Source organism: Pseudochaenichthys georgianus, chromosome 8, assembly GCF_902827115.2.
Source record: "Pseudochaenichthys georgianus chromosome 8, fPseGeo1.2, whole genome shotgun sequence".
Taxonomy (NCBI): domain Eukaryota; kingdom Metazoa; phylum Chordata; class Actinopteri; order Perciformes; family Channichthyidae; genus Pseudochaenichthys; species Pseudochaenichthys georgianus.
The window spans coordinates 22,201,299-22,227,427 of NC_047510.2; the positions used below are offsets into that span (position 1 = coordinate 22,201,299).

General features: G+C 42.3%; 1 protein-coding gene across 2 annotated transcripts in view; it reads left to right on the top strand.

Annotated features, from left to right (window-relative positions):
• The window catches only part of LOC117450595 (cytochrome P450 2K1-like), a 66,107-nt gene that overhangs the window by 32,762 nt on the left and 7,216 nt on the right, over positions 1-26,129 (top strand). Inside the window, exons 7-9 of one of the 2 annotated variants that reach the window (XR_011643630.1) lie at positions 1,632-1,816; positions 1,924-2,065; positions 3,140-4,467. Coding sequence is in view for 1 of the 2 variants with exons in the window: in XM_071204040.1 (XP_071060141.1) it covers positions 1,632-1,816; positions 1,924-2,065; positions 3,140-3,327 (515 nt within the window). In the remaining variant the exon portion in view is untranslated. Of the gene's footprint in view, positions 1-1,631; positions 1,817-1,923; positions 2,066-3,139; positions 5,233-26,129 lie in introns of those variants that run through there. The other variant, XM_071204040.1, reaches the window with a different exon arrangement.

A 26,129-nucleotide genomic window follows, 5' to 3' on the forward strand; every position in this document is an offset into this window, starting at 1 on the left:
TGTATTATTACACATAATTTTACAGCATATTGCTATACTATTTCAGACTCAGTATTTACATTCTTACATTCAAAGAAAATCAGTAATATCTTTAAAAACTACAGTCCTTTTATATCAGCTGTGCACCGTTATGGTGTAAATATAACCTATCTGTGAATTAGATCAAATGTAAAAGTCAGCCGAATTAGTGTTGATACTGCAAGGAGACGTATTGTGTGAAGAGAAATTGAAGATGTTGTTTAATTGTTGAATATATTTATGATCCGCATCAAGTATTCAGTTTCGGTGGCATTTTCTCAGTTTTTCCAAAGGTCTTCTCATCAGGGCTCTATAAATAAAGAACTACGGCAGATCTGTAATATACAATGCAGCCGAACCGTGTATTACAATGCCGTTATGTGATGACTTTCAAAGAGAAAAGCAAGAACACTCGGAATTAAGTATTATTTTATTCTTTTAAAATGTTTTCCGGATTTCATATCATATAAACACCAAATCCCAGCATGCATTGCGGCTAAAACATCCAATAAGCGAGCTTAAAACCATAGCTGAGGATCTTGGGTAATCGCTCGAAATGCCTACGTCTGTTATTTTTATTTTGAAATTCAGTTCCTGACGGTCGCCAAAAAAGCCAGAGATTATGGAATTAAACCAATAAATAAAAGCAAGGATAATTGAGTGTTATTGGTGAGTAAATAACATTGTGTTATTTTGAAAAGAATAACAAATTAGAAGGAAAAAAAGATTTTAAAAATACATATTTCAGTATCCTGAGGCTCTGAGCCCCATTTATTTTCCTCACAGACGGCAACAAAAGTCCGAAATTATACGATTTCAAATAAAAGCAATAACTGTGGCTTGATATTGAGTAAGAACATGTTTTTATGAACCACACAGCTTCCGGTCTTCCTCGACCCGACCGGAGAAAAAGACGTGCTGCAGGCTGTAGAAATACATTGCTTTTAAAATCGTGCTGTGCAACACAAAAAAGGGGCAAATCGTGTTGGTGAACACGAATCAATAGATTAAAAATCATGTTGGTGAACACGAAATGCCGTGAGACTGGGTTGCCCATGGAGGTCCACCGGAAGGGGAGGGACTTCGCCACTCTATCGGCGGAGCTCCTTGTTTCTGACGTCAGAGATATTTCAAATCTGTATCAGTCTGTATCAGATCCGTAGCAGCCCCGTTTTTTTAGAAATGTGGGTATGGAGGAAAAGAGAGACGGTTGTGTTTTCTGACACTTGGTGAGTTCCCTGACACACCGGGGACACATATTCATGTATAAAATATGTACAAAAGTGCATTTTGCATGATAGGTCCCCTTTAAACTATATTACAGAAAATGTTTCTTCTGTAGATTTCGAAGGCAGAGGAAATGTAAAGCAAATTACATTCCCATCAGCCTCAGCTGCACTTTGCGTTTAGTGATTATAAACCATTATGGTAAACATGGTAAACGATACATCTGATAGCATCGTCATTTTGAACAGGTTAGCATGCTGACTTTAGCATTTTACCCCAAAAGTACAGCTTCACAAAGCCACTGGCATGGCTGTGAACTCTTAGTCAAGATACAAATAACTTATTAATATATATATTATTAACAGTTATTGATTTTGTGTGTTCAGACCAGGTCCAGGAGGAGCTGAGCAGAGAAATAGGAAGCCGTCAGGCAGGGGTCGATGACCGGAAGAACCTGCCGTACACTGATGCTGTCATCCATGAGATACAGAGACTGGCCAACATTGTCCCCATGGCCATTCCTCATAAAACCAGCCGAGATGTCACCTTCCAAGGATACTTCATCAAAGAGGTCAGGTGTTAAGGTGTTTCAATACTTAGCCACAACAAAATATGCCGGAGATTCTCATTCTCTCCATACTTGTTATGATACACCTTGCTCTCCGCTTTTTCCTACAGGGGACTACTGTGCTTCCTCTTCTTACTTCTGTCCTGTATGATGAGAGTGAATGGGAAACACCACACACTTTCAACCCTTCCCACTTCCTGGATAAGGAGGGTACATTTTTCAGGAGGGACGCCTTCATGCCATTTTCTGCAGGTACCAACTTTGTATTTCAATTAATGATGTCAAAATTATCGCGTTAACGGCGGTAATTAATTTTTTGAATTAATTGCGTTAAAATATTTAACGCATGTGCAGAATGGCCCGCCCCATACATCCCACCAGTGGCAGCGCCAGGGTATGGCTGGGTCTACACCCATACCAAGAAATGGCTTAGCCCCACCATGAAAAATGATGTTGGAAAAATAAAGTCTGCCAACTCGCGCGGAGTAAATTGCACAGACGGCAGATAGTAAGATTGATTTTAGTAGCCACTTGTCTGGAAATACCGAAGACCAGAAACGGTTTTGAAAACTTTTGTCACGTAGTGATCGTCTTCTCAATAGAACATCTTTGATAATGTCTTATGGCCAATCAGAATCAAGATAACGGCGTGGTGTTGTTGCAGGAAGTTCCGACAGAGAATACTTTTGCTGTACATAAAACTGATACACAGGTTATGTGCGTAATCTGAAATGCGTACTGTCACTTGTGTCACAAAGCGCATTTGCGTACCGACGTACTTGTGAAGCTTTTCCAGAAGGCGGTTAGATCACCGGACGACAGAGTCGGTCTCCGTGTGCACAGACAGGGCTGCTGTTAACGTCGGTCTGTACAACGGAATTGTGCCAAAACTACGCCAACCGGTTGCGGAGGGAGACTCCCCCCTTCACTGGAGAACTGCGCTAAAACAGCTGATCACAACGTTCACACTCTGTGGTCACAAGTACTCCACTAGCGCGCGCCCCCCCTGTCGATGATTGATAGGTGTGTGGGCTGTCTTTCATTTTGACACGCAAAATGTTATAATAAACATAGATACTGTATGTTAAATCAAAATGGATATATCTGCCTTCTTTCATTTATCTTTCCATTCCCACAACAATATACATAAAGAAATGGCATATTTTGGACATAGTTCGAATGGTGATTAATCATGATTAATTAATGTTTAAGCTGTGATTAATCTGATTAAAAATGTTAATCGTTTGACAGCCCTAATTTAAATATATTACCATTCTAAAGATGTGATCCAGTTTAACTACATGCAAATCTATTTTTCTCTCAAAGGTCGCAGGGTTTGTCTGGGGGAGAGTCTGGCCAAGATGGAGCTGTTCCTCTTCTTCACCTTCCTCCTCCAGCGCTTTCGTTACACTCCTCCACCTGGAGTTACAGAGGATGAACTGGATCTCACTCCAGCTGTGGGCTTCACCCTCAGCCCGTCACCTCATGAGCTGTGTGCCGTTAGACGCCAATGAGAAATGGAGCGAGGGGACTGCATTATAACTGCTTGTAAAAATAAATTGTGTTTGACTCTTATTAATCAGCTAGCATTTGTCCTATTCTCATGAAGTTGTCTGAAATTGTATTTTAGAAATAATGTTATATTACTATTGTGGGAGAAAATTCTGTGTAGCAATGCAGTGGGAGTGCACCGACTCAGGAAGGAGACACAGGGAGAGCTGGAGCTTTGGGAGACAAAACACTGACACTGACAGCCTCAGGCTGCGGCCCCACGAGGACGAAAACGGCTAAACGCATAGGATTAACGCAAACGCAATCGCAAACGGCTTCCGTCCACATGCAATAATTATCCGGATAGTGTCTGCCCACACGAGACCGCTCCGTTTAGCTCCAACCGCTGGAGAAGCTGCAGTACATATGCAGGAGCCTCTACGTGGCGCTGTAACTTCCTCCACAAAAGCAGCGAAGAAGCATGGTTGTCATGGTTGCCCTTCTGTTTATTCTCCGCGGTGGGGGCCGAGGGAACCGGGCAGAGTTTTTCGCCAGTCAGCGTGTATTAAAGTTGAAATCTTCCGGACAAAATTATAAAAGTGCCGGTCAAAGGTCTTCTTTGTTATTTATTGAGCTTTAAAACAAATGAATAACGACTCTATATAATATAATGATAAAATACACGGAGCCTCTCTTTTTCCTCCCTCTCTTCGGACAGCGCCAGTGTCTGTCTCATGCAGCAGCTCATCCAGTAATCAGTGACCCGGCCGACTGTAAAAATAAACATATTTATAACTAGTTTAGGGAGTTTGAGAGGTAATTAAAATAGCTAAGGGTGATGATCTGACTTGAAGTGTGTGTTTTGCTGCAGCGGGAGGAGCTGCAGGTGAGCAGAGCTGCGTGTCTCCGTCCTGTCAGATTAGACTTCACTCGCGAGAGAAAGATAAATAATCTGAATTCAGGGTGCAGTTTACTTTGACGTGGGGGTGAGCAGCAGAGGTGGGGAGAGGCGGGGCTATTGCCTCATCATTATTGCTGTAGATGTTGCACAAACAACTGTAGCATGGTCAATAGCGTCCGGAGCACGATAGCAACTCTGCGATCCGCCATTGTTGTTGTTGTTGGTGGCGAAACACTTCAGCACTGGCGCGGGGTAAGCGGAGGTGAGCAGAAGAGGTGGGGAGAGGCCTGGCTATTGCGCAATCACTATCAGTGATCTGAAAATGTCCGTATAGGGCGCACACACGGAGCTGTTTGACCCCCCAGAGAGTGGCGTATGCATTTCTATCCACCTTGGGACCCGTTGTCGTTTCCTCAGTCGTTTAGTGCCATATTCGGTCGTCCTCGTGTGGCCGAACGGTCTAGATGACACTAAACAGTAACGCAAACGACCGAATTCGTCCTCGTGGGGCCGCAGCCTGAGAGCACCGCAGCCAAGGTTACAAGTGCGTGTGCTCAGTCTGATAAACTGATAAACGTGGTCAAAGTTATGGGCCTTGGAAAATATTTCCCCAACAACTATAACATTTTTAGAACTGCCTCTTCATACAGCTGATACCTCATGTTTATCTTCAATGTACAATCAAATGCATTTATTTACCAATCTTATATATTTGTGACCATTTTTTACCTTGAAAATAAATACTTAATAATTCAAAGACAATTCTGGATTCAAGCGTTGTGCTTCTGCTTGCTAACTTGCTAAAAAGTGCACACAGGTCCTTGATCAGTTGATCATTCATTGCTGCCCATTGTAGGCCTACTTATCTAGAAATAAAAGGACTATTTTGTTTGTATACAGTAAGCACAGTGTAGGTCGATTTAAATAGGTTTCTTTTGTGCCGTTGAGATGGTGTGGTGAAGAACTTAAGATAGCTTTAACTTTGAGTGAATTGAGAAATGCTGTTTGTTTGTAACAAATGCTTAATTTAACTAGCCAAATAGTCCCACCAAATAAACACTAATTAAGATTTTTGTGACCAGCTTTTGTTTATTTCAGTTTTTTATCTTCATATTTGTTTTTCCTTTTTGCCGTGGGGGGACAAAAATCCTCCTTGGGTTTCTTGAAATGCACTATATAAATCCAAATTATTTGTATTATTATTTAGGCTTCTTCTAAAGTTATAAGTCATTGAACTCATAAAATGCTCACTTTGTGTTAACAAACCTTAACTGTGTCTTACTTTCCTCACGCATATGTGCAGCTTTGTGTTTTTTATTTAAGTTGTAAAATGTGGTTTCAGGTTCTTGTCAAGGTTGGGGAAATTCAGGACCCAAATGCAGGATGAGTAGAAGCGGGTTTTAAACGAAAAGCGAGCTTTATTTAACAAAAAAGCTGTACCATGAAGAAATAAGAATACATCCAAAAACTGGTAGCATCTAGACAAAAACTGACAGGAACAAACAGAGGTGCAAGGAGGACATGAAAGAAGAAGATCAGACAAGAGAGGCTTCTCAATACTCTAATTTCTCCTCCTCGATTCCTCGACTCCTCGGTGGAGGCTCTCAGGAGCTATAACTGAGGATACACTGGAGGTGTTTCTCAATCGCGAGGATGCTGGCTTGGTAATCTCGTACTTCCAAGTCACTTCCTTCAGAAACGAAGCAAGTATACTTCCAAGACACGGCTTCGGAAAACGAAGAAGAATGGAACAGGCTAACAAGTGTGCCACTCTCTCTAACGGTTTAACTGTACCGAAAATAAGTACCTCACGATGTCTGTCTATCTAATTATGAACTTGCTTTACTTTCACGGAACACATTTTTGGTGATAACTACCGAGCCCCCTAGGACAAAAAAAAAAAAGATTTCACAAAACCTTTGCGAGATCTTGCAACACTTTGCATTTAGCTCAATGTACTTCCTGGTCAGTTCGGCTGCTACGGCAACACAGAAACCACAACAATGGAGCGGTTCATCGATTTTACTTTGAGCTTGGCCTTAAATATAAAGATTATAACATCAGTGCTTGGCAATAGGCACGGGTTTCACACATAGACTGTATATATAAAGGGTTTCACATAAGTGAAGACACCTCAAGAGAACACTCAGAACGAGGGGACATGCACGTCCCTCTGAGCTGAGTTATTGACAGATTCGAATTTCGCGGATCAATAACTCATGAACATAACGTTGTAAAAATACAAACAACATGACTTTACAATCATAGCAAGATAGACAACGAGCTACAGACTCGTTTTTATCAGAACAGTTCGATACGCGCCGTCATCCGAGCTAAACATCAAGAATTGGTCACAATCTGCAGCTTGAGGAGGGAGAGGAGTGCAGGGACCGTCTACAAACTGCAACAGGGTTTTGGGAAATCTCGCAAAAGTATTGCAAAGGTTTTTTTTTTCTTCTCTATGTCCCCTAGGGGGCTCCGTAGATAACAAATGTAACAAAGTAACATATTTACCAACACATGTTCTACGCCACTGACTACATACTTACATTTAAATAGGCTTGTTTGAGACAAGCGAGACCTGCACAGTTGCGATCAACGTCTTGCTAGTGCGTTGCATGATGGTTAGTCATGTTGGTCTATTCATTTGAATGGGGTGACGTAGGATATTCTCAAAATTTTCAAAATTCGCCGAACTGTATTGTGGGTAGCATGGCAAGGCGTTGCAAGCCTCTCGAGCGTCTATCGGCGTCAAAAGTTCAACAATGTTCAACTTTTGAGGCTCGAGGCTTGCTCGAAGCTGGCGTCAGCCAATCAAATCCCGTTTTTAATTTTAATTCCCGTCATTACAAGCGCTAGCCAAGCAAACCGCGTGTATGCAGGTCTCGACTATTTTCCTTATGTCAGAAAATGGAGGACAAATTAATCATTTCCGTGGCAAATGTCCCAGTCTTGTATGACTGTACTCTGTTCACCTACCGGGACCTAAACCGGAGGAACCAGGCATGGCGGGAGGTGGCAGAGACAGTTGGTGAAACTGGTAGGTTTTCAACTGTTTGGAGAGTTTATATCCAGTTTACTTCGTTTTAGCATTGAACAGACAGCTAGTAATGTAGCACAATAACATATTGTGGTGACCACCTTCGATGCATCGCCTCCGACTCCCATATCTCTCGGCACTACATACTACATATAATAATAAAAAAATATTATAATAAGTGTGAGAGAGATTTTCTTTTCAGCAATGTTGATGGAAGGAATGGAGGCTGGAGTCCGCTTTATATCAAACACCTGAGTTTATTGAGAGCCACGGCCGGGAGCATTGGCAGGGTTCTCACACGACTTCATCATGTGATTCCCCAGCCAACACTGAAGATTACACAGAAACACAGCGCAAATCTACACAGATAATCAAGGAGGAGCCTCTATTTCGCGCGTCTTCTGATCGATAATCACAAAAACACATGGATTCAGAGACAAAGACAGTCTGTTAAAGTCCTCTGGCAGTTGGTCACAGTCCCCCAACAGGAAAGCGGAACCTTTAACCCTTTAACCTTTAACCCCCTGCTCTAAGTTATGGCAGACCTATGTGAAACACAAAATGCTTTTTGGTACAAACACACAACAAAATATTTCCCTCACAGATCCACGCTTTTATCAATTCATTGATAACCAATTAACATTAGTCTAAGAATATTTTCAGTCACTACTTGAATCAAATAAAACGTCCTCAGAGTTGGGTGGATTCCTCATTACATTAATCACATCAAAAGCAGAATAAGATGGTCACAATGGTTGATACAGACAACCATAATAGAAAAATCATCTTTCTTCAGTGTTTGATTTCTTTTGTCAAAAAGCACAATAATAACACATGTGCAATACAAAAATATAATAGTAAAATATATGTTTCAAAAACAAGATCTTTTATCATTTATCCCTCAGTTAATCTCATTCATCAAACACAAATTCAAATTCAGCTTACATCTTTAAAGATTTACTTTAAGGTAATTACTTATTAAAACACAATTAGAATGTAGGATTATAAGAAATCCAATTGAGGTATAAAATCAGAATCAATAGGGATTCAGTTAAAAATTCACAGTTAAGGTATAAATTCACAGTGATGAATCGATCAATCTGTAATCTGTAAAGGTACAGTGTCCTCAATCTTTAGCATTACTTTTCGTTTACTTCAATACACTTATTCAAGAGTAAGGCACTTTACTACATACATTTTATTCAAATACATTTGTTTAACATCTGAAAAGGAAAAGTTAGGCATTTTATTTCAACAACCTGAGGAAAGAAAAGTCAAAACATCTATTCGTTTGAAACCGTCAGGCAGGTAATTGTATTTACTGTATCAACAATGAGAGAGACTAGGCCCTCGTACTGTTAAGATTGCTCAGAGTCTGTGGGGAAAAGTTGTACCAATCCTCAGCCTCCTCGCTAATTCTGGATGCTATGTTCAGCTCACTAAACCAGCTTTCGTGAAAGGAATTGGGCTAAACATGGGAGAATGCATAGATTCTGGCATATTTTGGCACCGCCAACAGTTGCTAATATTGTGTTCATGTGCGTAGTCTAACATTAAACTTGCTGCAGAATTAGTTTTAGTTCGTTTAAAAGGAGTGATTTAAGGCCTTTTTGAAAAATCTACATCACCTGCTGAGTATTTAAGTGGAGTGGATAGAACATTTGTTTTTCTATCTAAATGTAGCATGCAGTAGCACCTGGATTGGGAACCTGGTAATCTGGTTTCCTCGTTGTACATTTTACCTGGTAATGATTAAGGATAGTAACATTGTCTGTTATAATATTAGAAATATCTTATTGTTCAATACATTATCAATCTGAAAATATCCATTAATTTATTTTGTTTAGTGTGAAAGTGTAATCTGATCTGACAATTAATTTATTTGTTTAGTGTGAAAGTGTAATCTGATCTGACAAAATATATTTGTCACCACTATGTAACACATATCTGTTCATCGGAAATATAAAAACAATCATTAATTGTACATCTGTAATCATATGGTCATTCAATTCAAATGTTATCTTTGTACAAGAGCTCGAAGAACATGTCCTCCTGACTCGTTCTCCTCCTCTCTTTATGACACAGAATGTCTGGTGTGTGAAGGCATCCCGATACTGTAGATTAGCACTGAGTGCTGATTGGCTCAAAACTCTTCTTCCCCAGAGCACCATATTTCAAACCCCCCAATTGCTCTGCTTGGGGGTGCTCTCTGCAGCCAGAGGGTGTGACCCTCTCTCTCTGACCCTTGACCTTCAGAGCTGTCCTAGTGATTGGGTTAACACTTGATAGGGATGTTTTCCTGGGTGCAGACAACTCAAAGTAATGGATTAGCACATTATCATTCAATTACAAAAATAGGATAGGCCCCTCAGAATTATTTGGGAGCCTTCCTGACACATGCACATGCATACATGTAAGGTTTGTGTTAGTCATTTAACATGCAAGAATCATATACTCATCAGTCCAAAGCAGAGAAATGTTATTTTAAGTTAAATGTGAGCTAGTCCCTGTGGATATAACCCGTTCTCAATTATTCTAAATATTATATTAATTCACCATTTACCGTTTGATAAAAGATTAGTTTATCAGAAGTATATTTCCTCTTCCATAAAACATAGGTTTGAGAAATGAATGTTTCAATATGAGATCAATTACTCAAATATAATTGACTCTCCCCTCCCTTTTCTTACATATGTCACATAATGTAATAACAACGTAGGAGTCTATTTAACCATGGTATCGTCTATAAGCTATTAATCGAGAAAACTCAGTATCAGCACGCAACTTGCAAATAACTCTTCTCTCTTTCCTATCCCTCTCTTATCCTCATCTCTCTATTCTCTCTTCCACATCTCTCTCTATTCTCTCTCTCTATTCTCTCTTTCTATTCTCTCCTCCACATCTCTCTCTATTCTCTCTCTATATTCTCTCTTTCTATTCTCTCCTCCACATCTCTCTCTATTGTCTCTTACTTCAGTTAGATGTCCATGTAAGCATGGTAGAGGTCATAATCCATCACTCGAGAAAACTCAGTATCAGCAGTGCGCAACTAACAAAAACAATTGTGAGAACCATATATTATGCAGGAAATGCACACCTTTGTTGAAAAAACAAAACAAAAAAACAAAGCATCTCTGATTTGGGAGGAACAGCTTCAACCCCCTTAACATCTGAGTTACCACTGAAGGCATAGCATGAATGATAGTGGGCGTCTGAGGGTGTCTTTACTGAGAAATGTCAAACAAATTCAAAACCTTACATTTGAAAACAGGTTTGCATTCCTCCACTTAAGGTGACGTTATCATTGGAAACGATAAGAACAAACTATTTGATATAGAATCTATAAATTGAATCTTTAGAGCAGAACAGAATGGTTGTATTTTTAGCCTAAGCTCCGTGCAGCCTCATGGTCTATATAATGTGAATATATGTAGTAGACAGTAACAGGCCCCTGACATCAGGCCTATACTAAAAATGGTAGGGGATTTTCACAGCTTGCCAACCTGCAGGCATCCTCTGCATAGCAGTATGGATAGCCTTAAAAAAAAAAAAAAAACCCACTCTGTGGTAACGAGAGTCATATTTCTGACCCCTGTGCCCAAGTGAAGCCGTTTGACTCATCTGACTGACCCAAGGGTTTGGAGCTGGTGTGACAGGGAGGCTTCCAAGTGTTCAGAGCAGACGTCAAGCTTTCAGTTCATGGCTCGGTGGGGGGGAGCAGACCCACGTGAGACAGTCTCAACGGCTGTAAAGTTCAGTTTGAGGAATGTCATTCTCTCTGTGAGCAGGGAATGGTGTCCATTCTCGGACCAGACCATTAATGTCATGTAGCGCAGCCATAGCATCTCTGTGACTGCACTCAGCCGGTCTGTAGTAGGGCAGAGCTGGGTGACTTTTAGTGAAGCCGTCCGAAGCCATAGACAACAAACGGAACACAGGATCATCAATGTCTCTCTTTACCAGTGGCTCAATCATAAAAGAAATTAGTGGGGAAATGTGGAACACTAATCCATCATGTGAAATGTTGAGTTAATTTAAATAATTATTTATGGGATGAAATCAAATTATCATTAATATTAGAAACTAAAGTCAGTTAAAATAGGACTTGCACGGATCAGAATCTAATCAATACACCATTTTCCCAGCTCTGTAATGAAATGGATGACAAGCAGGTATGCAAACTTGTCACCTTTTGAATCCAAACTAGGTCGTTTGTGTGATTCATGTAGATCTGCAATACAAATATTATTTGGGGCATGGGCAAGGTTGCCAACTCTGGGTACCTGGCTGGATTGAGATTTCGATATCATGGGTTTAATTACACACATGCGCACGAAATGACTGCTATCGTGTCAGTAGCGGGACCTTAGCATATATGTAGGATATGTATATAATATATATATATAAATGCACAATATTGGACTCAGACTATAAAAGGGCACACAGTGTCATTCACTAATGAAAGTCAAACACATGTTTGTTTCCACTGTTTTATTGTGTGCCTGTCATGATAAGCAATTAATTGACTTATCAGCTCCTGAGTATTTTTTTTTTGTTGGGTAATCTATGGTAGGGCTAACCCATACAGTGGTGTGGCTCAAGTCAGTATTTGAAATGTAATTACATATTGATTGATTGATTGATTGATTGAAGAGTTTATTAACAGCTTGTATATTGGGTACAGTACAGCTCAAAAAATACAATTGTCAAGGGGATGCAGACCAGAGAAAGACTTTCGTCTTGTTTACATCAGGGTCCCCCATTTCCAATTCATCATGTCATTTAAGACATATAAGACATATTTGACATACAGATGGCTATATCGCCCCCTTGACGGTGAAACGCCACGCATGAGGTTTGGATTATTTCCCTGTCTCAATCCAAATGGAACTGTATGAAATAAAAAGGCACATTTGTGTGACAAAATTGACATGCTGAAAACCCAACCCCGCAGCGGCGCTGTCTGAGGGGATTTTGTTGAAATACTAACATAAAATACACATTCTCTTGAGATGAAAAAATAAGTCCATCTATTACTACACGACATATTTAAATGAAGCTGAACCTGCTGCTCCTCACAGAGGAAAAAAGGCTGTGTGAATTACTTTACATTCGTGGATCCCCCACTGTCCTGTGTGTGAAAACGGAAGACAGCCCACACACCTATCAATCATCAAACCGTGGGGTCCTATTTCATTATGTGATGAGTTCTATCAACACGTAATGTTGTATCAATGTATATCGAGATGTGTTACCGCAAAATTATTCTCCGTCGGGACTTCCTGCAACAACACCACGCCGCCACCTCGATTCTGATAGGCCAGAATCTATTATCAAAGATGTCCTATTTAGGAAGACGATCACTACGTGACAATCTGCAGCCGCTTGTTCTTGAGTAGAAGTACCAGAGTGTATGCATACTATGTTACAGCAAGAGTACTGCATTAAAAATGTTACTCAAGTGAAAGTAGAAAAGTATTCTCATCAAAATATAGTGGAAATAGCGACAGTCGTTGTGCAGATTGGTCCATTTCAGAATAATATATATGATGTGTTTTATAATGATTTATCATCAAAGTGTTCTCAAAGCTGGTGAAGGTGCAGCTAGTCTGAAGTACTTTGTAGACTGCAGGGTAGCTGGTGGATTTACTCCAGGTGGAACTAAAGTCTGATTTAACACTTGATTAGATTTCACATCATTCATCCAGATCCGTAAAGTAACTAAAAGGTATGAAATACATGTAGCGGAGTAGAAATACACCATGTACCTCTGAACTGTAGAAGTAGAAGAATAAAGTGGCAAAACATTTAAATACTCAAATAAAGTACAAGTATCTCAAAATAGTGCTCAAGTATAGTACCTGTTGACTTTATGAACTTAGTTACACCAGTGGCTATACAGATAGAAAGACTAAGCCTTACACAGAGGCATGAAAAATGCTCAACAATGCTGCCAGAACCACAATCTGACTGCTACAATTAAAATAAATGCCTCTATCCATCTCCATCAGATGTATATAGCACCTTTCAACGCAAGGCAATTGAAAGTGCCTTACAAAAAAATGAAAGACATTAAGCATTAAAAGAAAAGCTAATAAAATAAGCATTAAAAGGACAAATACATGGATAAAAGTTACAGTGCGGTCTAAAATATGAATAGTTCAATTAAAAGCATAATAACTGAACGCTGCTTCTCCATGTTTAGTTCTGACTCTGGGGACAGAAAGCTGACCAGTCCCTGAAGACCTGAGAGATCTGGATGGTTCATAATTTAGCAGGAGGTCAGAAATGTATTTTGGGCCTAAACCATTCAGTGCTTTATAAACCAGCAGCAGTATTTTGAAATCTATTCTTTGACACACAGGAAGCCAGTGTAAAGACTTCAGAACTGGAGTGATGTGATCCACTTTCTTAGTGTTAGTGAGGACTCGAGCAGCAGCGTTCTGAATCTGCTGCAGCTTTCTAATATATATTTTTTTTGTGAGACCTGTGAAGACACCATTGCAGTGTCCAGTCTACTGAAGATAAAAGCATGGACAAGTTTTTTTTTTTTTTTTTTTTTTTTTCAAATCCTGCTGTGACATTAGTCTTTCAATCCTAGATATATTCTTTAGGTGATAGTAGGCTGATTTAGTAACTGTAAATCACTTACACGTGTGTGTGTGTGTGTGTGTGTGTGTGTGTGTGTGTGTGTGTGTGTGTGTGTGTGTGTGTGTGTGTGTGTGTGTGTGTGTGTGTGTGTGTGTGTGTGTGTGTGTGTGTGTGTGTGTGTGTGTGTGTGTGTGTGTGTGTGTGTGTGTGTGTGTGTGTGTGTGTGTGTGTGTGTGTGTGTGTGTTTGTTTGTTTGGTTGGGGGTAGCCAGATGTTCCTCTTTGTGCCTTTAGGCCATAAAACCCCCAATGGTCACTCTGTGGTCTTGCTCAGATTCTCTGCCCCTCCAAAGGTCACGCCTGTGATTGACCTCGGGTGCAGGATTTTAGGAGCAGAGGAAAGGGGAGATTCCGTCCAAAATGCAAACCTCTCCATGACTTGTCTTTAAAACGTTCTTTAAGTCCTGTATTAAGTCTTCTGTTATGTAGCGGAAAATCCCATTTAAAAATGAAGAGCAAAATAGTTTAGTTTACTTCTCTGTCTGTTCGGATTTGGAAATGTTTATGATTTATTTTGTGTGCTCGTGAACGAGAGAAGGAGAAAAAAAACATCTACCTTTGAACTGCAATTACTTATCTTAAAAATTGCAACATTATACTCCTTTAAAAAATTGCTCAATTCATTTAAACACATTTATTATGTGCACAATAAAACCTCAACAAGTATATTGATCCTGGCTTAACCAGCGACCTTTACTCTATTGTTCATAAGCTCAGTATTTGACAACTATTAGGATTGTAGTAATGTCTGTATAGACCAATTGTACTAGAAATAATTTGAAACAGTTTAATAAAGAATGTTAAACTATATTTAAACTGTAATTGAACTTCAACGTATATCAATTATCTGATTCCAGTGGCCAGTTGGAAACAGACAATCAACAAGGTTTTCATTTTGCAGCAACAGCGCAAAAGTTTCAATTACTGTCTGACTACATTGCAGTTAGCTGACGCTTTTATCCAAAGCGACTTACATTAAGTACATTCGACTAGGAAGACACAACCTTGAAGAAAACAGAACCCTATAAGTACATCAGGCCTCACAGAGCCGAGCACCTCAAGTGCTTCTCAACTGGCTATAGATAAGCCAGTCCTCATGTCTGAGTCTGGTTCTGTCTTATCTTCTTTGTTTTGGAATGTGTTCAATACATTACGTTTTTGTTTTATTATTCATTATTACCATATAATACATAGATTTAAGAATAAATGAAACAAATAATACAACATTGAGCTGTTTGAGCTTTTCATCTTTACATTATTGTTTTATTTCTCTCAAGTCATTTAATTTTGGTGAAATAACTGAAGTTTTAGTTCATTTTACCCTGGCTGTGGACTGATTCATTATGAGTTGTTACAACGCATGCACAAGACGGCGGGTAGACAAACAAACACGAAACAATTATACAAACAAAAACTGCAGTTAGACAAACAAACATAAAAACTCTCAACAACTCAGCCTGACAAAAACTCTTCCAGCCTATTTTAATCCGAATTAGGGAGACTTTCAGAGGGGCCACTAATTATGAGCCCTCTATCCTCATAATTCTCGTGTATCTGCAAACACAGCCAAATTCAGCAATTCATACAACATTCTCAAACCACACATTGGGCACTTTCTTTAGTTCAAAAGCGTCAATAATCGCGGATAATGCTGTATGCTCCTTTTTTCTGCATGCAGCTCTCCCCAGGGGGCGGAGAATCGGCACCTCAGCAGAAATGCTATTTATCCTCTGAAAACTCCTAAATTCGGCGATTTGTTTAAATACAAATCTTGCGACATTGCTTCTAATTCAGAAAATCCACTTTGCTGGTGCATCTCTCAAAAGTTTCTCTGAATATTTGTTGTGTGTAATTGCCTGGTGAGTTAATTCCAAGAAGCACACACAGAGGAGATCGATGAAATTCGATATTCCTAGGTTATCATTAGCCCCAAATATTCTCATAGTTTTCACATAAGCCGCGTTTGCTCGTAGACACCTGTCCCAGCAACAAACACGGGGAAATCGGCCAGGACAATATCCCCTTGACACCGATTCCTGAGGTTATAGATTAGCCTCCAGATGTAAATGAGTAGAGAAACCCAAAAAAAATGCAGCAGCTCAGTTCTCTCAGGTAATTTTAATACACCGTTGATCTCAAACGCTGGCGAGTCAATCTCAAAATAGAAATGTACTCACCAATGTCTGAAAGATCTGAAGGTGCCTGTTCGTGACGCCAATCTGTGAGAGAGATTTTCTTTTCAGCAATGTTGATGGAAGGAATGGAGGCTGGAGTCCGCTTTATATCAAACACCTGAGTTTATTGAGAGCCACGGCCGGGAGCATTGGCAGGGTTCTCACACGACTTCATCATGTGATTCCCCAGCCAACACTGAAGATTACACAGAAACACAGCGCAAATCTACACAGATAATCAAGGAGGAGCCTCTATTTCGCGCGTCTTCTGATCGATAATCACAAAAACACATGGATTCAGAGACAAAGACAGTCTGTTAAAGTCCTCTGGCAGTTAGTCACAGTCCCCCAACAGGAAAGCGGAACCTTTAACCCTTTAACCTTTAAACCCCTGCTCTAAGTTATGGCAGACCTATGTGAAACACAAAATGCTTTTTGGTACAAACACTTAAACAAAATATTTCCCTCACAGTGCCTAGAATTCCTCTTCTGAAGAGTCTCACCAGATTAAAACTATACAACAGTGAGTGGATGAGCTCATTAGGTGTGTACAGCACACAATGCGTCATCAGGGGTAAGACGCACAGACTGGACTTTGAGATTGTGCATACTGGCTTTCGGGTGAGACATGTGAGAGACTTGGTCTGATACACTTCACCATTCCTGAGGAGCTGAATAAGGTGGAGCACTGCAGGAAGGGAGACCTGACCAAGGAGTGTCTGGTCAGCACCTACCACGACGTGTTCACCAGCCCTGTTGAGTCTCTGCCCGGTGATATTCACTTTGAGCTGGACAGCACTGTGGCACCGGTGCAGTGTGCTCCCAGGAATGTTCCAGTGGCCCTCAAGGCAGCTGTTAAGGCTCAGCTTGATCGATATGAAGAGGAGGGACACTTGACCACAGTCACTCAACCTACGGACTGGATTAGCAATCTAGTCATAGTGAAAAAGCCAGACAAATTGAGACTATGCATTGACCCGAAGGCTCTCAACCGTGCTCTGAAACGGTCCCACTACCTTATGCCCACTTTAGATGACGTGTTGTATAAGCTGCCAAAGGCACGTATATTCACCCTGGTGGATGCACGTGATGCATTCCTGCAGTGCCGCTTGGATGAAGAAAGCAGCCTGATGACAACATTCTGGACACCGTGGGGTAGGAAACGCTGGCTGAAACTCCCTTTCGGTGTGTCAGTTGCCCCGGAGCTGTATCAAAGGAAGCAGCATGAGCTGCTGGCCGGCTTGACAGGGATTGAGCCCATAGCCGATGACATCCTTATAGTCGGCTGTGGGGACACAGAGGATGAGGCCAATCGCGACCATGACACAAACCTCATCGCTCTGATGGACAGATGCAGGGAAGTAAAACTGAGACTGGGCCTGAAAAAGCTGCAGTTCCGAGTGAAGGAGGTCCGCTTCCACGGCCACATACTGTCCGCGGAGGGCCTCAAGGCTGACCCTGAAAAAGTCAGGGCGGTTCTGGACATGCCAAACCCCACAGATGCAAAAGGGGTCCAGCGGTGTGTCGGATTTGTGAACTATCTGTCCAGATTCATGCCACGCTTGTCAGCGGTATGTGAGCCGCTGAGGAGACTGCTGGACAAGGATGTGATGTGGCACTGGCTGCCCAAACATGATGCCGCCATGAAGGAAATCAAGGCACTGGTCACGGCGGTGCCAGTCCTAAGGTACTATGACGTCCGCAAGCCAGTCACCGTACAGAGCGACTCCAGTCAGGCGGGTCTGGGCTGCTGCTTGCTTCAAGGGGGACAGCCTGTCGCATTCGCCTCCCGGGCATTGACCCAAACAGAGCAAAATTACGCACAGATTGAAAAGGAGTGCCTGAGCATCGTATTCGCCTGCCAACGCTTCCACTACTACCTATATGGGAGGAGTGATGTGACTGCAGAGACCGACCACCGCCCGCTGGTGTCCATCTTCACCAAGCCCCTCCTCAGTGCGCCAAAGCGCCTTCAGAGCATGCTCCTCACACTTCAGAACTACTGCCTTGCGGTGGTATACAAGCCAGGCCCTGAGATGTACATAAGTGACACGCTCAGCAGAGCCACCACCCCGCCACAGAGAACAGACACACTGTACCAACGTGAGATGGTCTGCAGCATGCAGCAGGAGCAGGGTGACACGGCGGCCATTCAGCAGGCAGACTATTTAAATGTCAGCAGCCAACGCCTGACACAGATTCGGACACACACTGAGGAGGATGTGTGTCTTCAAACACTTAAGTCTGTCGTGCTGGAGGGATGGCCAGGACACAAAGAGGAGACCCCTGTAGCCGTCAGGGACTACTGGGCCATCAGAGATGAGATAAGTGCCCAGGATGGCGTGCTCTTCAGGAGTCAGCGCGTCATCATTCCAAAAGCTATGCGCCCGGAAATGCTGAGACGGATCCACTACAACCACGTGGGGGGCGAGGCGTGCTACAGGCAGGCCCGTGATACACTTTACTGGCCCGGTATGCAAGGGGAAGTCAAGGATTATGTGCAAAAGTGCACACGAACAACAGAAAGAGACTATGATGTCACACCCGCTCCCCGCACGTCCCTGGCAGCTAGTAAGCATGGATCTGTACAGCTACGCAGCACAGAACTTCTTACTCGTGGTGGACCATTATTCTGACTTTTGGGAGATCGACCTCCTCCCTGACCTATCAGCGGACACCACGATCCGTAGATGCAAGGCACAGTTTGCACGCTATGGTGTCCCAGACAGGGCCATTTCGGATGGTGGAGGCCAGTTTGCCGGTGGAGAGTTCCGGGCGTTTGCGAGAGAGTGGGGTTTTGAGCATGTCATGTCCTCACCGAGGCACCCAAAGCTAACGGCAAAGCGGAGTCAGCAGTGAAAATTGTAAAGAGCCTGTGCAGAAGGGCAGACCGTGCCAAAGAGGACCCCTGGAGGGCCATATTGCATTGGAGAAATACGCCCACTGAGGGTATGCATTGCAGCCCAGCACAGCGGCTTATGTCGCGGAGACTGAGAACCCTTCTCCCTGTGGCCGATCAGCTACTGGTGCCTCAGGTCGTCATGGGTGTTCTGACAAGCTGAAAATGAAACATCAAGCAGCAAAGCTGACATATGACAGATCACCAAGGATCTGCCGGAGCTGAACGTCGGCCAGCCCATACGGATGAAGCCACTCCCAGGAGACAGGACGGGCAGATGGAGGAGAGGTGTGTGCCTTCAGCAGTTGGGACTCCGGTCCTATCTGGTCGGTGTGGAGGGGACCACGTATCTGCGCAACAGGGTTGATCTTCGACCAGCCGTCAGTTCTCCCAGAATCGGCCCCGGAGCAGCCTGCGAGTGGGGGAGCGCCAGAGAGGTCGTCGGCGTCCCCGAGGAGTCTCCAAGGCCATCACTCCCGGGGTCGTCGCGTCTTCCCCGCAGACTGGGGATACACCATGCCGTGAGTTACAGGGCCGGGCCTTCTCCCGGAGCGGACGGCTGATTAGTCCTGACAGACTTGACCTCTGGGTCTCACACACACACACACACACACACACACACACACTTTGACTGTACGCACTCAAACACACATGGACGATAAAGATTAAAAAAAAAGGAAGTGGAGAGATTGTAAAACAAACGTGATTGATTGTTCTGAGTTTATGTGTTCGGATCCGGCTATTATTGAAGTGTCTGTTATGTGCACCATGTGTTGTTGAAATCATTTGATTAATGTTCTGATTGAAGGTCAACAGTTTAATGGCAGTTAATAATGCAAAAAAAAAATGAACGCCACTAATTATTTTAACGCGATTAACGCAGGTGTATTTTTTTTCCTCGGCCGCCCCGTAGTTTCAGAGCGCATCGAGTTTAAAATACCATCTACAAGCTGATGCTGACAGCCCCGCTCCTGCCGCCCACTTGTGGCAGACCACACTTCCACGCTCACCGGCAGGCACCGACTGGCTATTGGGAGGACCGGGAGGGTGTGTGTATGTGTGGCCCGAGCGAGCGAGAGAGAGACCTTACGTGCATTGTTGTTAGCATCTGGTGCTAGCTAGCTGCGCTAACGGATATACAGTAAGGAGCTGTTTAAATGAAAACAGAGGAGAGACATTTCGCCACAACTGCGCCGAGCACTTGACTGTATGTACTGTATGCAGGCAGCCAGACAGTGGGACATTGTACGAAAAGTCAGCACACTCAGCACGGATAGTGCGCAACATGATAGCAACGTCCAGGCAGCTCCCGTTCGAGCATATGCCTTGAGTTGCACATAGCTCCAACGCACACACACACCATTTGTATTGTATTATTGTATGAGAGAGGTTCCAGGTTGAATTGAGACGAATATTTGTAATGTTCAGAGGTTGTTGTGTTTAATATTCATGAGAATATTTGTCATTGTTCAAATGATAATAAACATTAGCATAAAGCATATTTGTCCACTCATATGTTGATAAGAGTATTAAAACCTTTAAAAATATTCCTCTAAGGTACATTTAGAACAGACAAAAAATGTGCGATTAATTTGCGATTAATCGCGATTATCTATGGACAATCATGCGATTAATAGTGATTAAATATTTTAATCGACTGACAGCCCTAGCACAAATACATCATAAGACTGGGCAATTAGCACCAAATCTGCTCTTGTGCAGTCATCTAAACTCTGAATGGAAGGTTCTGTAGTAAACAACTCCAATTTACTTTCCATTTTAAATTTCAAACAGAAAAACTGTCAACCAGAGATCCAGAATGTACAAGAAAAAAATATATCGATAGCAATGCTTACCCGACACGACGAAAAGAACGGAAGGACCGGATGGACGAGCCCTCAATTATGTTACGCCCAGGCCTAGGGAAACCTAGGCGCAACACAAAGTGTGCACTCTCTCCTCTTTTCCCACTCCCAAGAACATAGACAATGAGACAGTGAATGCCGTTTGGTAAATTTAATTACCAAAGTTTTATTTTTAACGAATAAGTGCAACAACCCACAAAACAAACAAATCTCTGAACACAAAAATCTTGCCTAACAAATAAGAAAATAAACATACAAGACTCTTACCTACACTGACGTAAAAACAGGAGAAAACGAGAATCAACCAAAAGGAAAAGGGTTTCACACTTTCATGTAGACTTACGGCATGTCCAACAAGGACAGGTTAAAGTTATGTCTATCCTTTCAAGTTTTACAAAATATTCAAGGACAGAAGTACAAAGGGACAGATACAAATACGCAACGGTTGGGAGCAGAAGAAGCTGAGTCAGAGAGAGGGCAGAGTGACGGCATGGCTGCAGCATAAATGCTCCCCTCTTCTTCAGGTGGACCAATCAGCCTGTTGAAGGTAGCTAATCAGCTAACGGGCACCACCTGCTTGCTCACACACACACACACACACAGACACAGGAGGAGGGAAAAATCTCCACACACAATACACATAACGACCAGGGTCGTAACAGTATATTATAAAATATATAGATATTAATTTCATGATGATAAACATTGTGGTACAATGATGAAAAATGGAAATGGATGTGGCGACGTAAAACTGACACAAAACAACAACAAACTTTTGCCGAGCCAATTGGAGAGTTTCATCAGCAAAACGGGGTAAAAACCACCAATGAGCGCTCAGCTCGAGATACCAGCGAGTCGTTTCCCATCAAGCATTTCGCTTCCGCAGCCCGTGGAGAGGAACGGAGCGTCCACACTACAGCTTCAAAAATAGCTTGGAGCTGGGCGTGTCTGGAGCTTGGGGATTTTATTCAAGCAACACGACCAACAACCAATCACATGAATGTCCCGCCCCGGACATACAAAGCAAAAAAACCCGGTTCTTCTCCACTATTGCTAAAATGGATGCCGGTGTTGTAGCAAGGGTAAGAAGGGCAAGAAGGGTAACACGCAGTGTTGGGTGTAACGCGTTACAAAAGTAACGGAATTACAGTAATATATTACTTTTTGCTGTAACAAAGTAATGTAACGCATTACTAATGAAATGTGGGTAATATATTACCCGTTACAATGCTCAGTAATGCAGTTACAATACATTTTAACCCGAAATTAAATGGTGTTTTGTTTTTTAACAATGTACTAACATAGCGAGACATTCCGACACCAGACAAATTGTGCGGGTAGATTAGTAAACCTGGTGTTTACTCTTCAGGCTTCGCGTCGGGATCTTCGGGGCAGTTGAATGTTATGCACCCTCTATTCAAAAAAGAGAACCGAGCGAAAAATACTAACAACAAATTGTGTCAGGTGCGCGTAACCTGCTCCGCTGCGCGTGCATCATTTCCAAAGTGCTTCCACAGCAGTGACACACATCTGTGGATAATCATTTATACGAAAATGGTTAAAGCAACCATCACTAAACGCCAGCAACACTGCATCTACTGCAGACCGTAGCAACAGGTCAGATGGGGACATCACGTTACCCTCCGTTGTGGACACTAGCTTACTCCCGCCTGACTCGCCGCCCTCGCCCTCGGAGCAGCAGTCTTCGTTGCCCGAAACTACGCCGCCCCTCTGCGGCCCGCAGGTGCCAGGATACCACGGCAAAACAGAGCCTGTCCAGGTATATCTAAACAAGTACCCGCCTGTACAGTGGGGTTAGGTGGTCATTCTGCAGCTCGTGGTATACAAATAGACAAGGGCTAGAATATGTGAAAAATAGTGCCATATTCTGCCATGCCTGTAGAAATGTTGGGTCAAAAATAATGCATACGATAGCACAGATGCCTTCACCACGAATGGCTACAAAAATATCTCATATCCCAAGCTTATCAACAAGCTAATGTTGCAGCTGAAATGATCTCCAGGTCACAAATTCAACCTCACATGATGATGTGATACCAGTTTTCAAGGACAGTACATGTTCTCTTCCCAGAGTATATGATGGGACCAAAGTGATGATTTAGTAGGCTACATGGTTTTAATAATACTTTTCAATGTTTGCCATTTCAAACCATGAGCTGGTTCAAATAATATTTGCCTTGATTTACAATATGTTCTCATTTGTGTTATCAGTACAGTTTTGAAGCTTTTGTGCTTTTCTTTGCCATAGTCCACTTTGGACTATATGAAATATTTCAGGATTGCACTTTTAACTCACTTGAAATGTTCTCACTTGCTTGGTTTGAAAACATAACAAATGCCATAATCTGTTCATTGGGGACCATCAATGCTATTTTTCATTGCTGTTGCCGGCCACTATTGCTCATGTAAACCTACTACTTGTCACAGTCTTAAGGAGAACCCAAATGCAGCACTCGAGAAACCAAGGAGAATTGGTAATATCCTTTATTGGAGATTCCACTGGATCGGAGGAATACCAACCGGGCAGTATAACGCACCGGAGGACAGCGGGCAGAAGGTGAGTCAGGGACAGGCAGAGGGTCAGGGAGTAAGCGAGGCGGTCAGCGTGGATACAGGCAGGGTCGGATAACAGGCCAGGCAGGATAGTCGAGGGACAGGCAGGATCAGGAAACAGGCAGAGCAGGCAGGTCGGGGACAGGCAGGGTCGGAACCGGGTAGGCAATCTAGTGTTGAACGCGGGAGAGACAAGCATGAGGCAAAGTACAATCTGGCAAAGAGTGTGTGTCAGGTGCGAGTTTAAATACTGGCAGAAGCTAATGGGTGCAGAAGAGAAAGAGAGTGAGTTAACGAGTGGGTGTGGAAAACAGGTGAGACAGGTGAATGGAAAACTACTGGTGAATGATGGAGCAGACTATGACACTACTGCTGCACCCCCTGTAATCTCAGAGGCACCCCGAGTCATTTTGTTCTGGAACCGGGCCTGCACACGGCCAAATACTAAACACACTACAGAGACCATTCCGTGTCCTGTTATTATTCACTTCCTGTCTGCCTTCTTCTGGTGATTCATCTGACGTCTAGCGCTCCGTCTTTTAACCTCTTTTCCTTTCTCTTTCTTGATCCTCCTTAGCAACCTTCATTATAGTCCTTGACAGTGGTCTGTACTGCTGTATTAACAACGTGTCACATGTTAAGAATTTACAATCAGAATCGAGTATTCAACTAAGCCGTGTAATACAAGTTGTTAGTAGCCTTAATGGCCTAACCAGTTGTTATGCTATACCACATCGCCCTTCACCAGTGTTGGGAAAGTTCACTTTCTACATGAACTAGTTCAGTTCACAGTTCACACATTTTAAAATGAACTAGTTCAGTTCATAGTTCATAATTCAAAATGTTGAACTAAAGTTCATGGTTTCAAAAATGAACTAATTTATAGTTCATAGTTATTTTTTCAATACGTTGCTGTGAGCTATTATTTGTCTCCTGTACGATGTTAATGGGCCATTTCAATGTTTACAATATCCTCAGAGGGCCGTACAAGTTATTGACCTCTGCTTAAAAAAACTAAAATCACAGCCCATTCATTTAATTCTGTGCAAAGAAAAAGCAACCTCTTAATCCAGATATCTCACCATGACTCGCGTATGCATGCACGTGCAGGGTGTGGCGTGACCACCAAAACAGAAAGATATGGACAAAAGATGTGTGCAAATGTATTTAGTTTTCGATCCATGTGAACATGATTTAAGTGGGGGGGACGTGCATCCGGGGGGGCATGCTCCCCTGGCAAGATTTTTTGCACTATGAGAGCAACATTAGGAGATCTATGGACACATCTCTCAACACCCAAACACAACTGTAAGCAGATTTTCTTTTAATGTATGGATATTTGACAAATCACTCCCCTTTCAAACTGTATTCTTCTTTATTAATAACTGTCATATAGTATTTTATACCTGTTTACTTTATTCTCTTGTTTTTTTTATAACTATAATGATCATATAAAGATGTGCCTTTACCTCACTGGTTGTAGACAAAGCTTCTTATATTCGTTAGCATAGCTAGCTAACCAGATGCTAATGATAACAACAAAGTTATTGACTGTATGACAGATGAGCAGATCGCCACTGGGCTTTCAACTAAAGACACAGACACGCAGAAACTGCGGCATGTGTATGGACTTATCGGTACTGCAATTTATGAAGTGCTGGAGTGGCGTTCTGGTGCTCTCCGTCAGAACTGCACCCCTGTCAGTCGAGACATATACCACGTGATGACACGTTAGACTCGTCTTGTGTTCAAGGACCCTGACCTTGGCCAGGAAAAACAGGCACTCGCTTGTTTAATTTTTTTGCGGTCTAGATTTCTTTCATTTTTTTATTTTTTGCGTGTGTTTATAAATTACCTCGAGGGCCGTACCAAATTGTCTCGCGGGCCGTATACGGACACGAGCTGCTGCAGCTGCTCTCGTTTTCGTCCATACTAATTAATTAATTCAATGCTCACCGGTTCCGCGGTTCCACATTGTTTGTTGTGAGGAGTCTGATATATTTAGTATATTTATATTTTAGTGCGACAGCCAGGGGTGACAGGCGCGTACGCGTCACAGGCAGCTTGCTATTGCCAGATTGGGTGGTTTTCCGCATTATTTTGAAGCCTGTTTACGGTGTGTTTTAACTGGGTTTTCGGCTGAAAGGCATATGAAATCTGGCACACTTTTGAACGCCGTTATAATACAGTGCTGAGAATGAACGCACTTTTGAATGCCGTTATACAGCGCTGAGAATAAACGCGTTCTCAATTACGTTCATCTAGCGGAAATACAGTACGTTCAGTTCACGTTCGCCCAAAATATGAACGCGTTCATGAACGATCGTTCATGAACGATCGTTCATTGAACGCGTTCAGGTACATCACTGCCCTTCACTGGATGTATAATGAGCTGCACTAAACTACATTTTAGCATTTAAAATACCTAGCCATTCTTTTGCGGTTATGTTGGTGAAAGTAACTAGAAAAGTAACTAAAGTAGTGTAACTCATTACATTTCAGAGACAGTAATTTTGTAATGTAACTTATTACTTTCAAAAGAGAGTAATAAGTAATATGTAATATATTACATTTTGGAAGTAACTTGCCCAACACTGGTATAGTGTGTGTGCAAGGTTGCATACATTGTATACATTGTCTCGCAGGAAGCCATTTAGTGTGCGTCACTGTTGGGTACATCCTATACTCCGAAAACGTTTGCAACGGGGGGAATACCACGTTC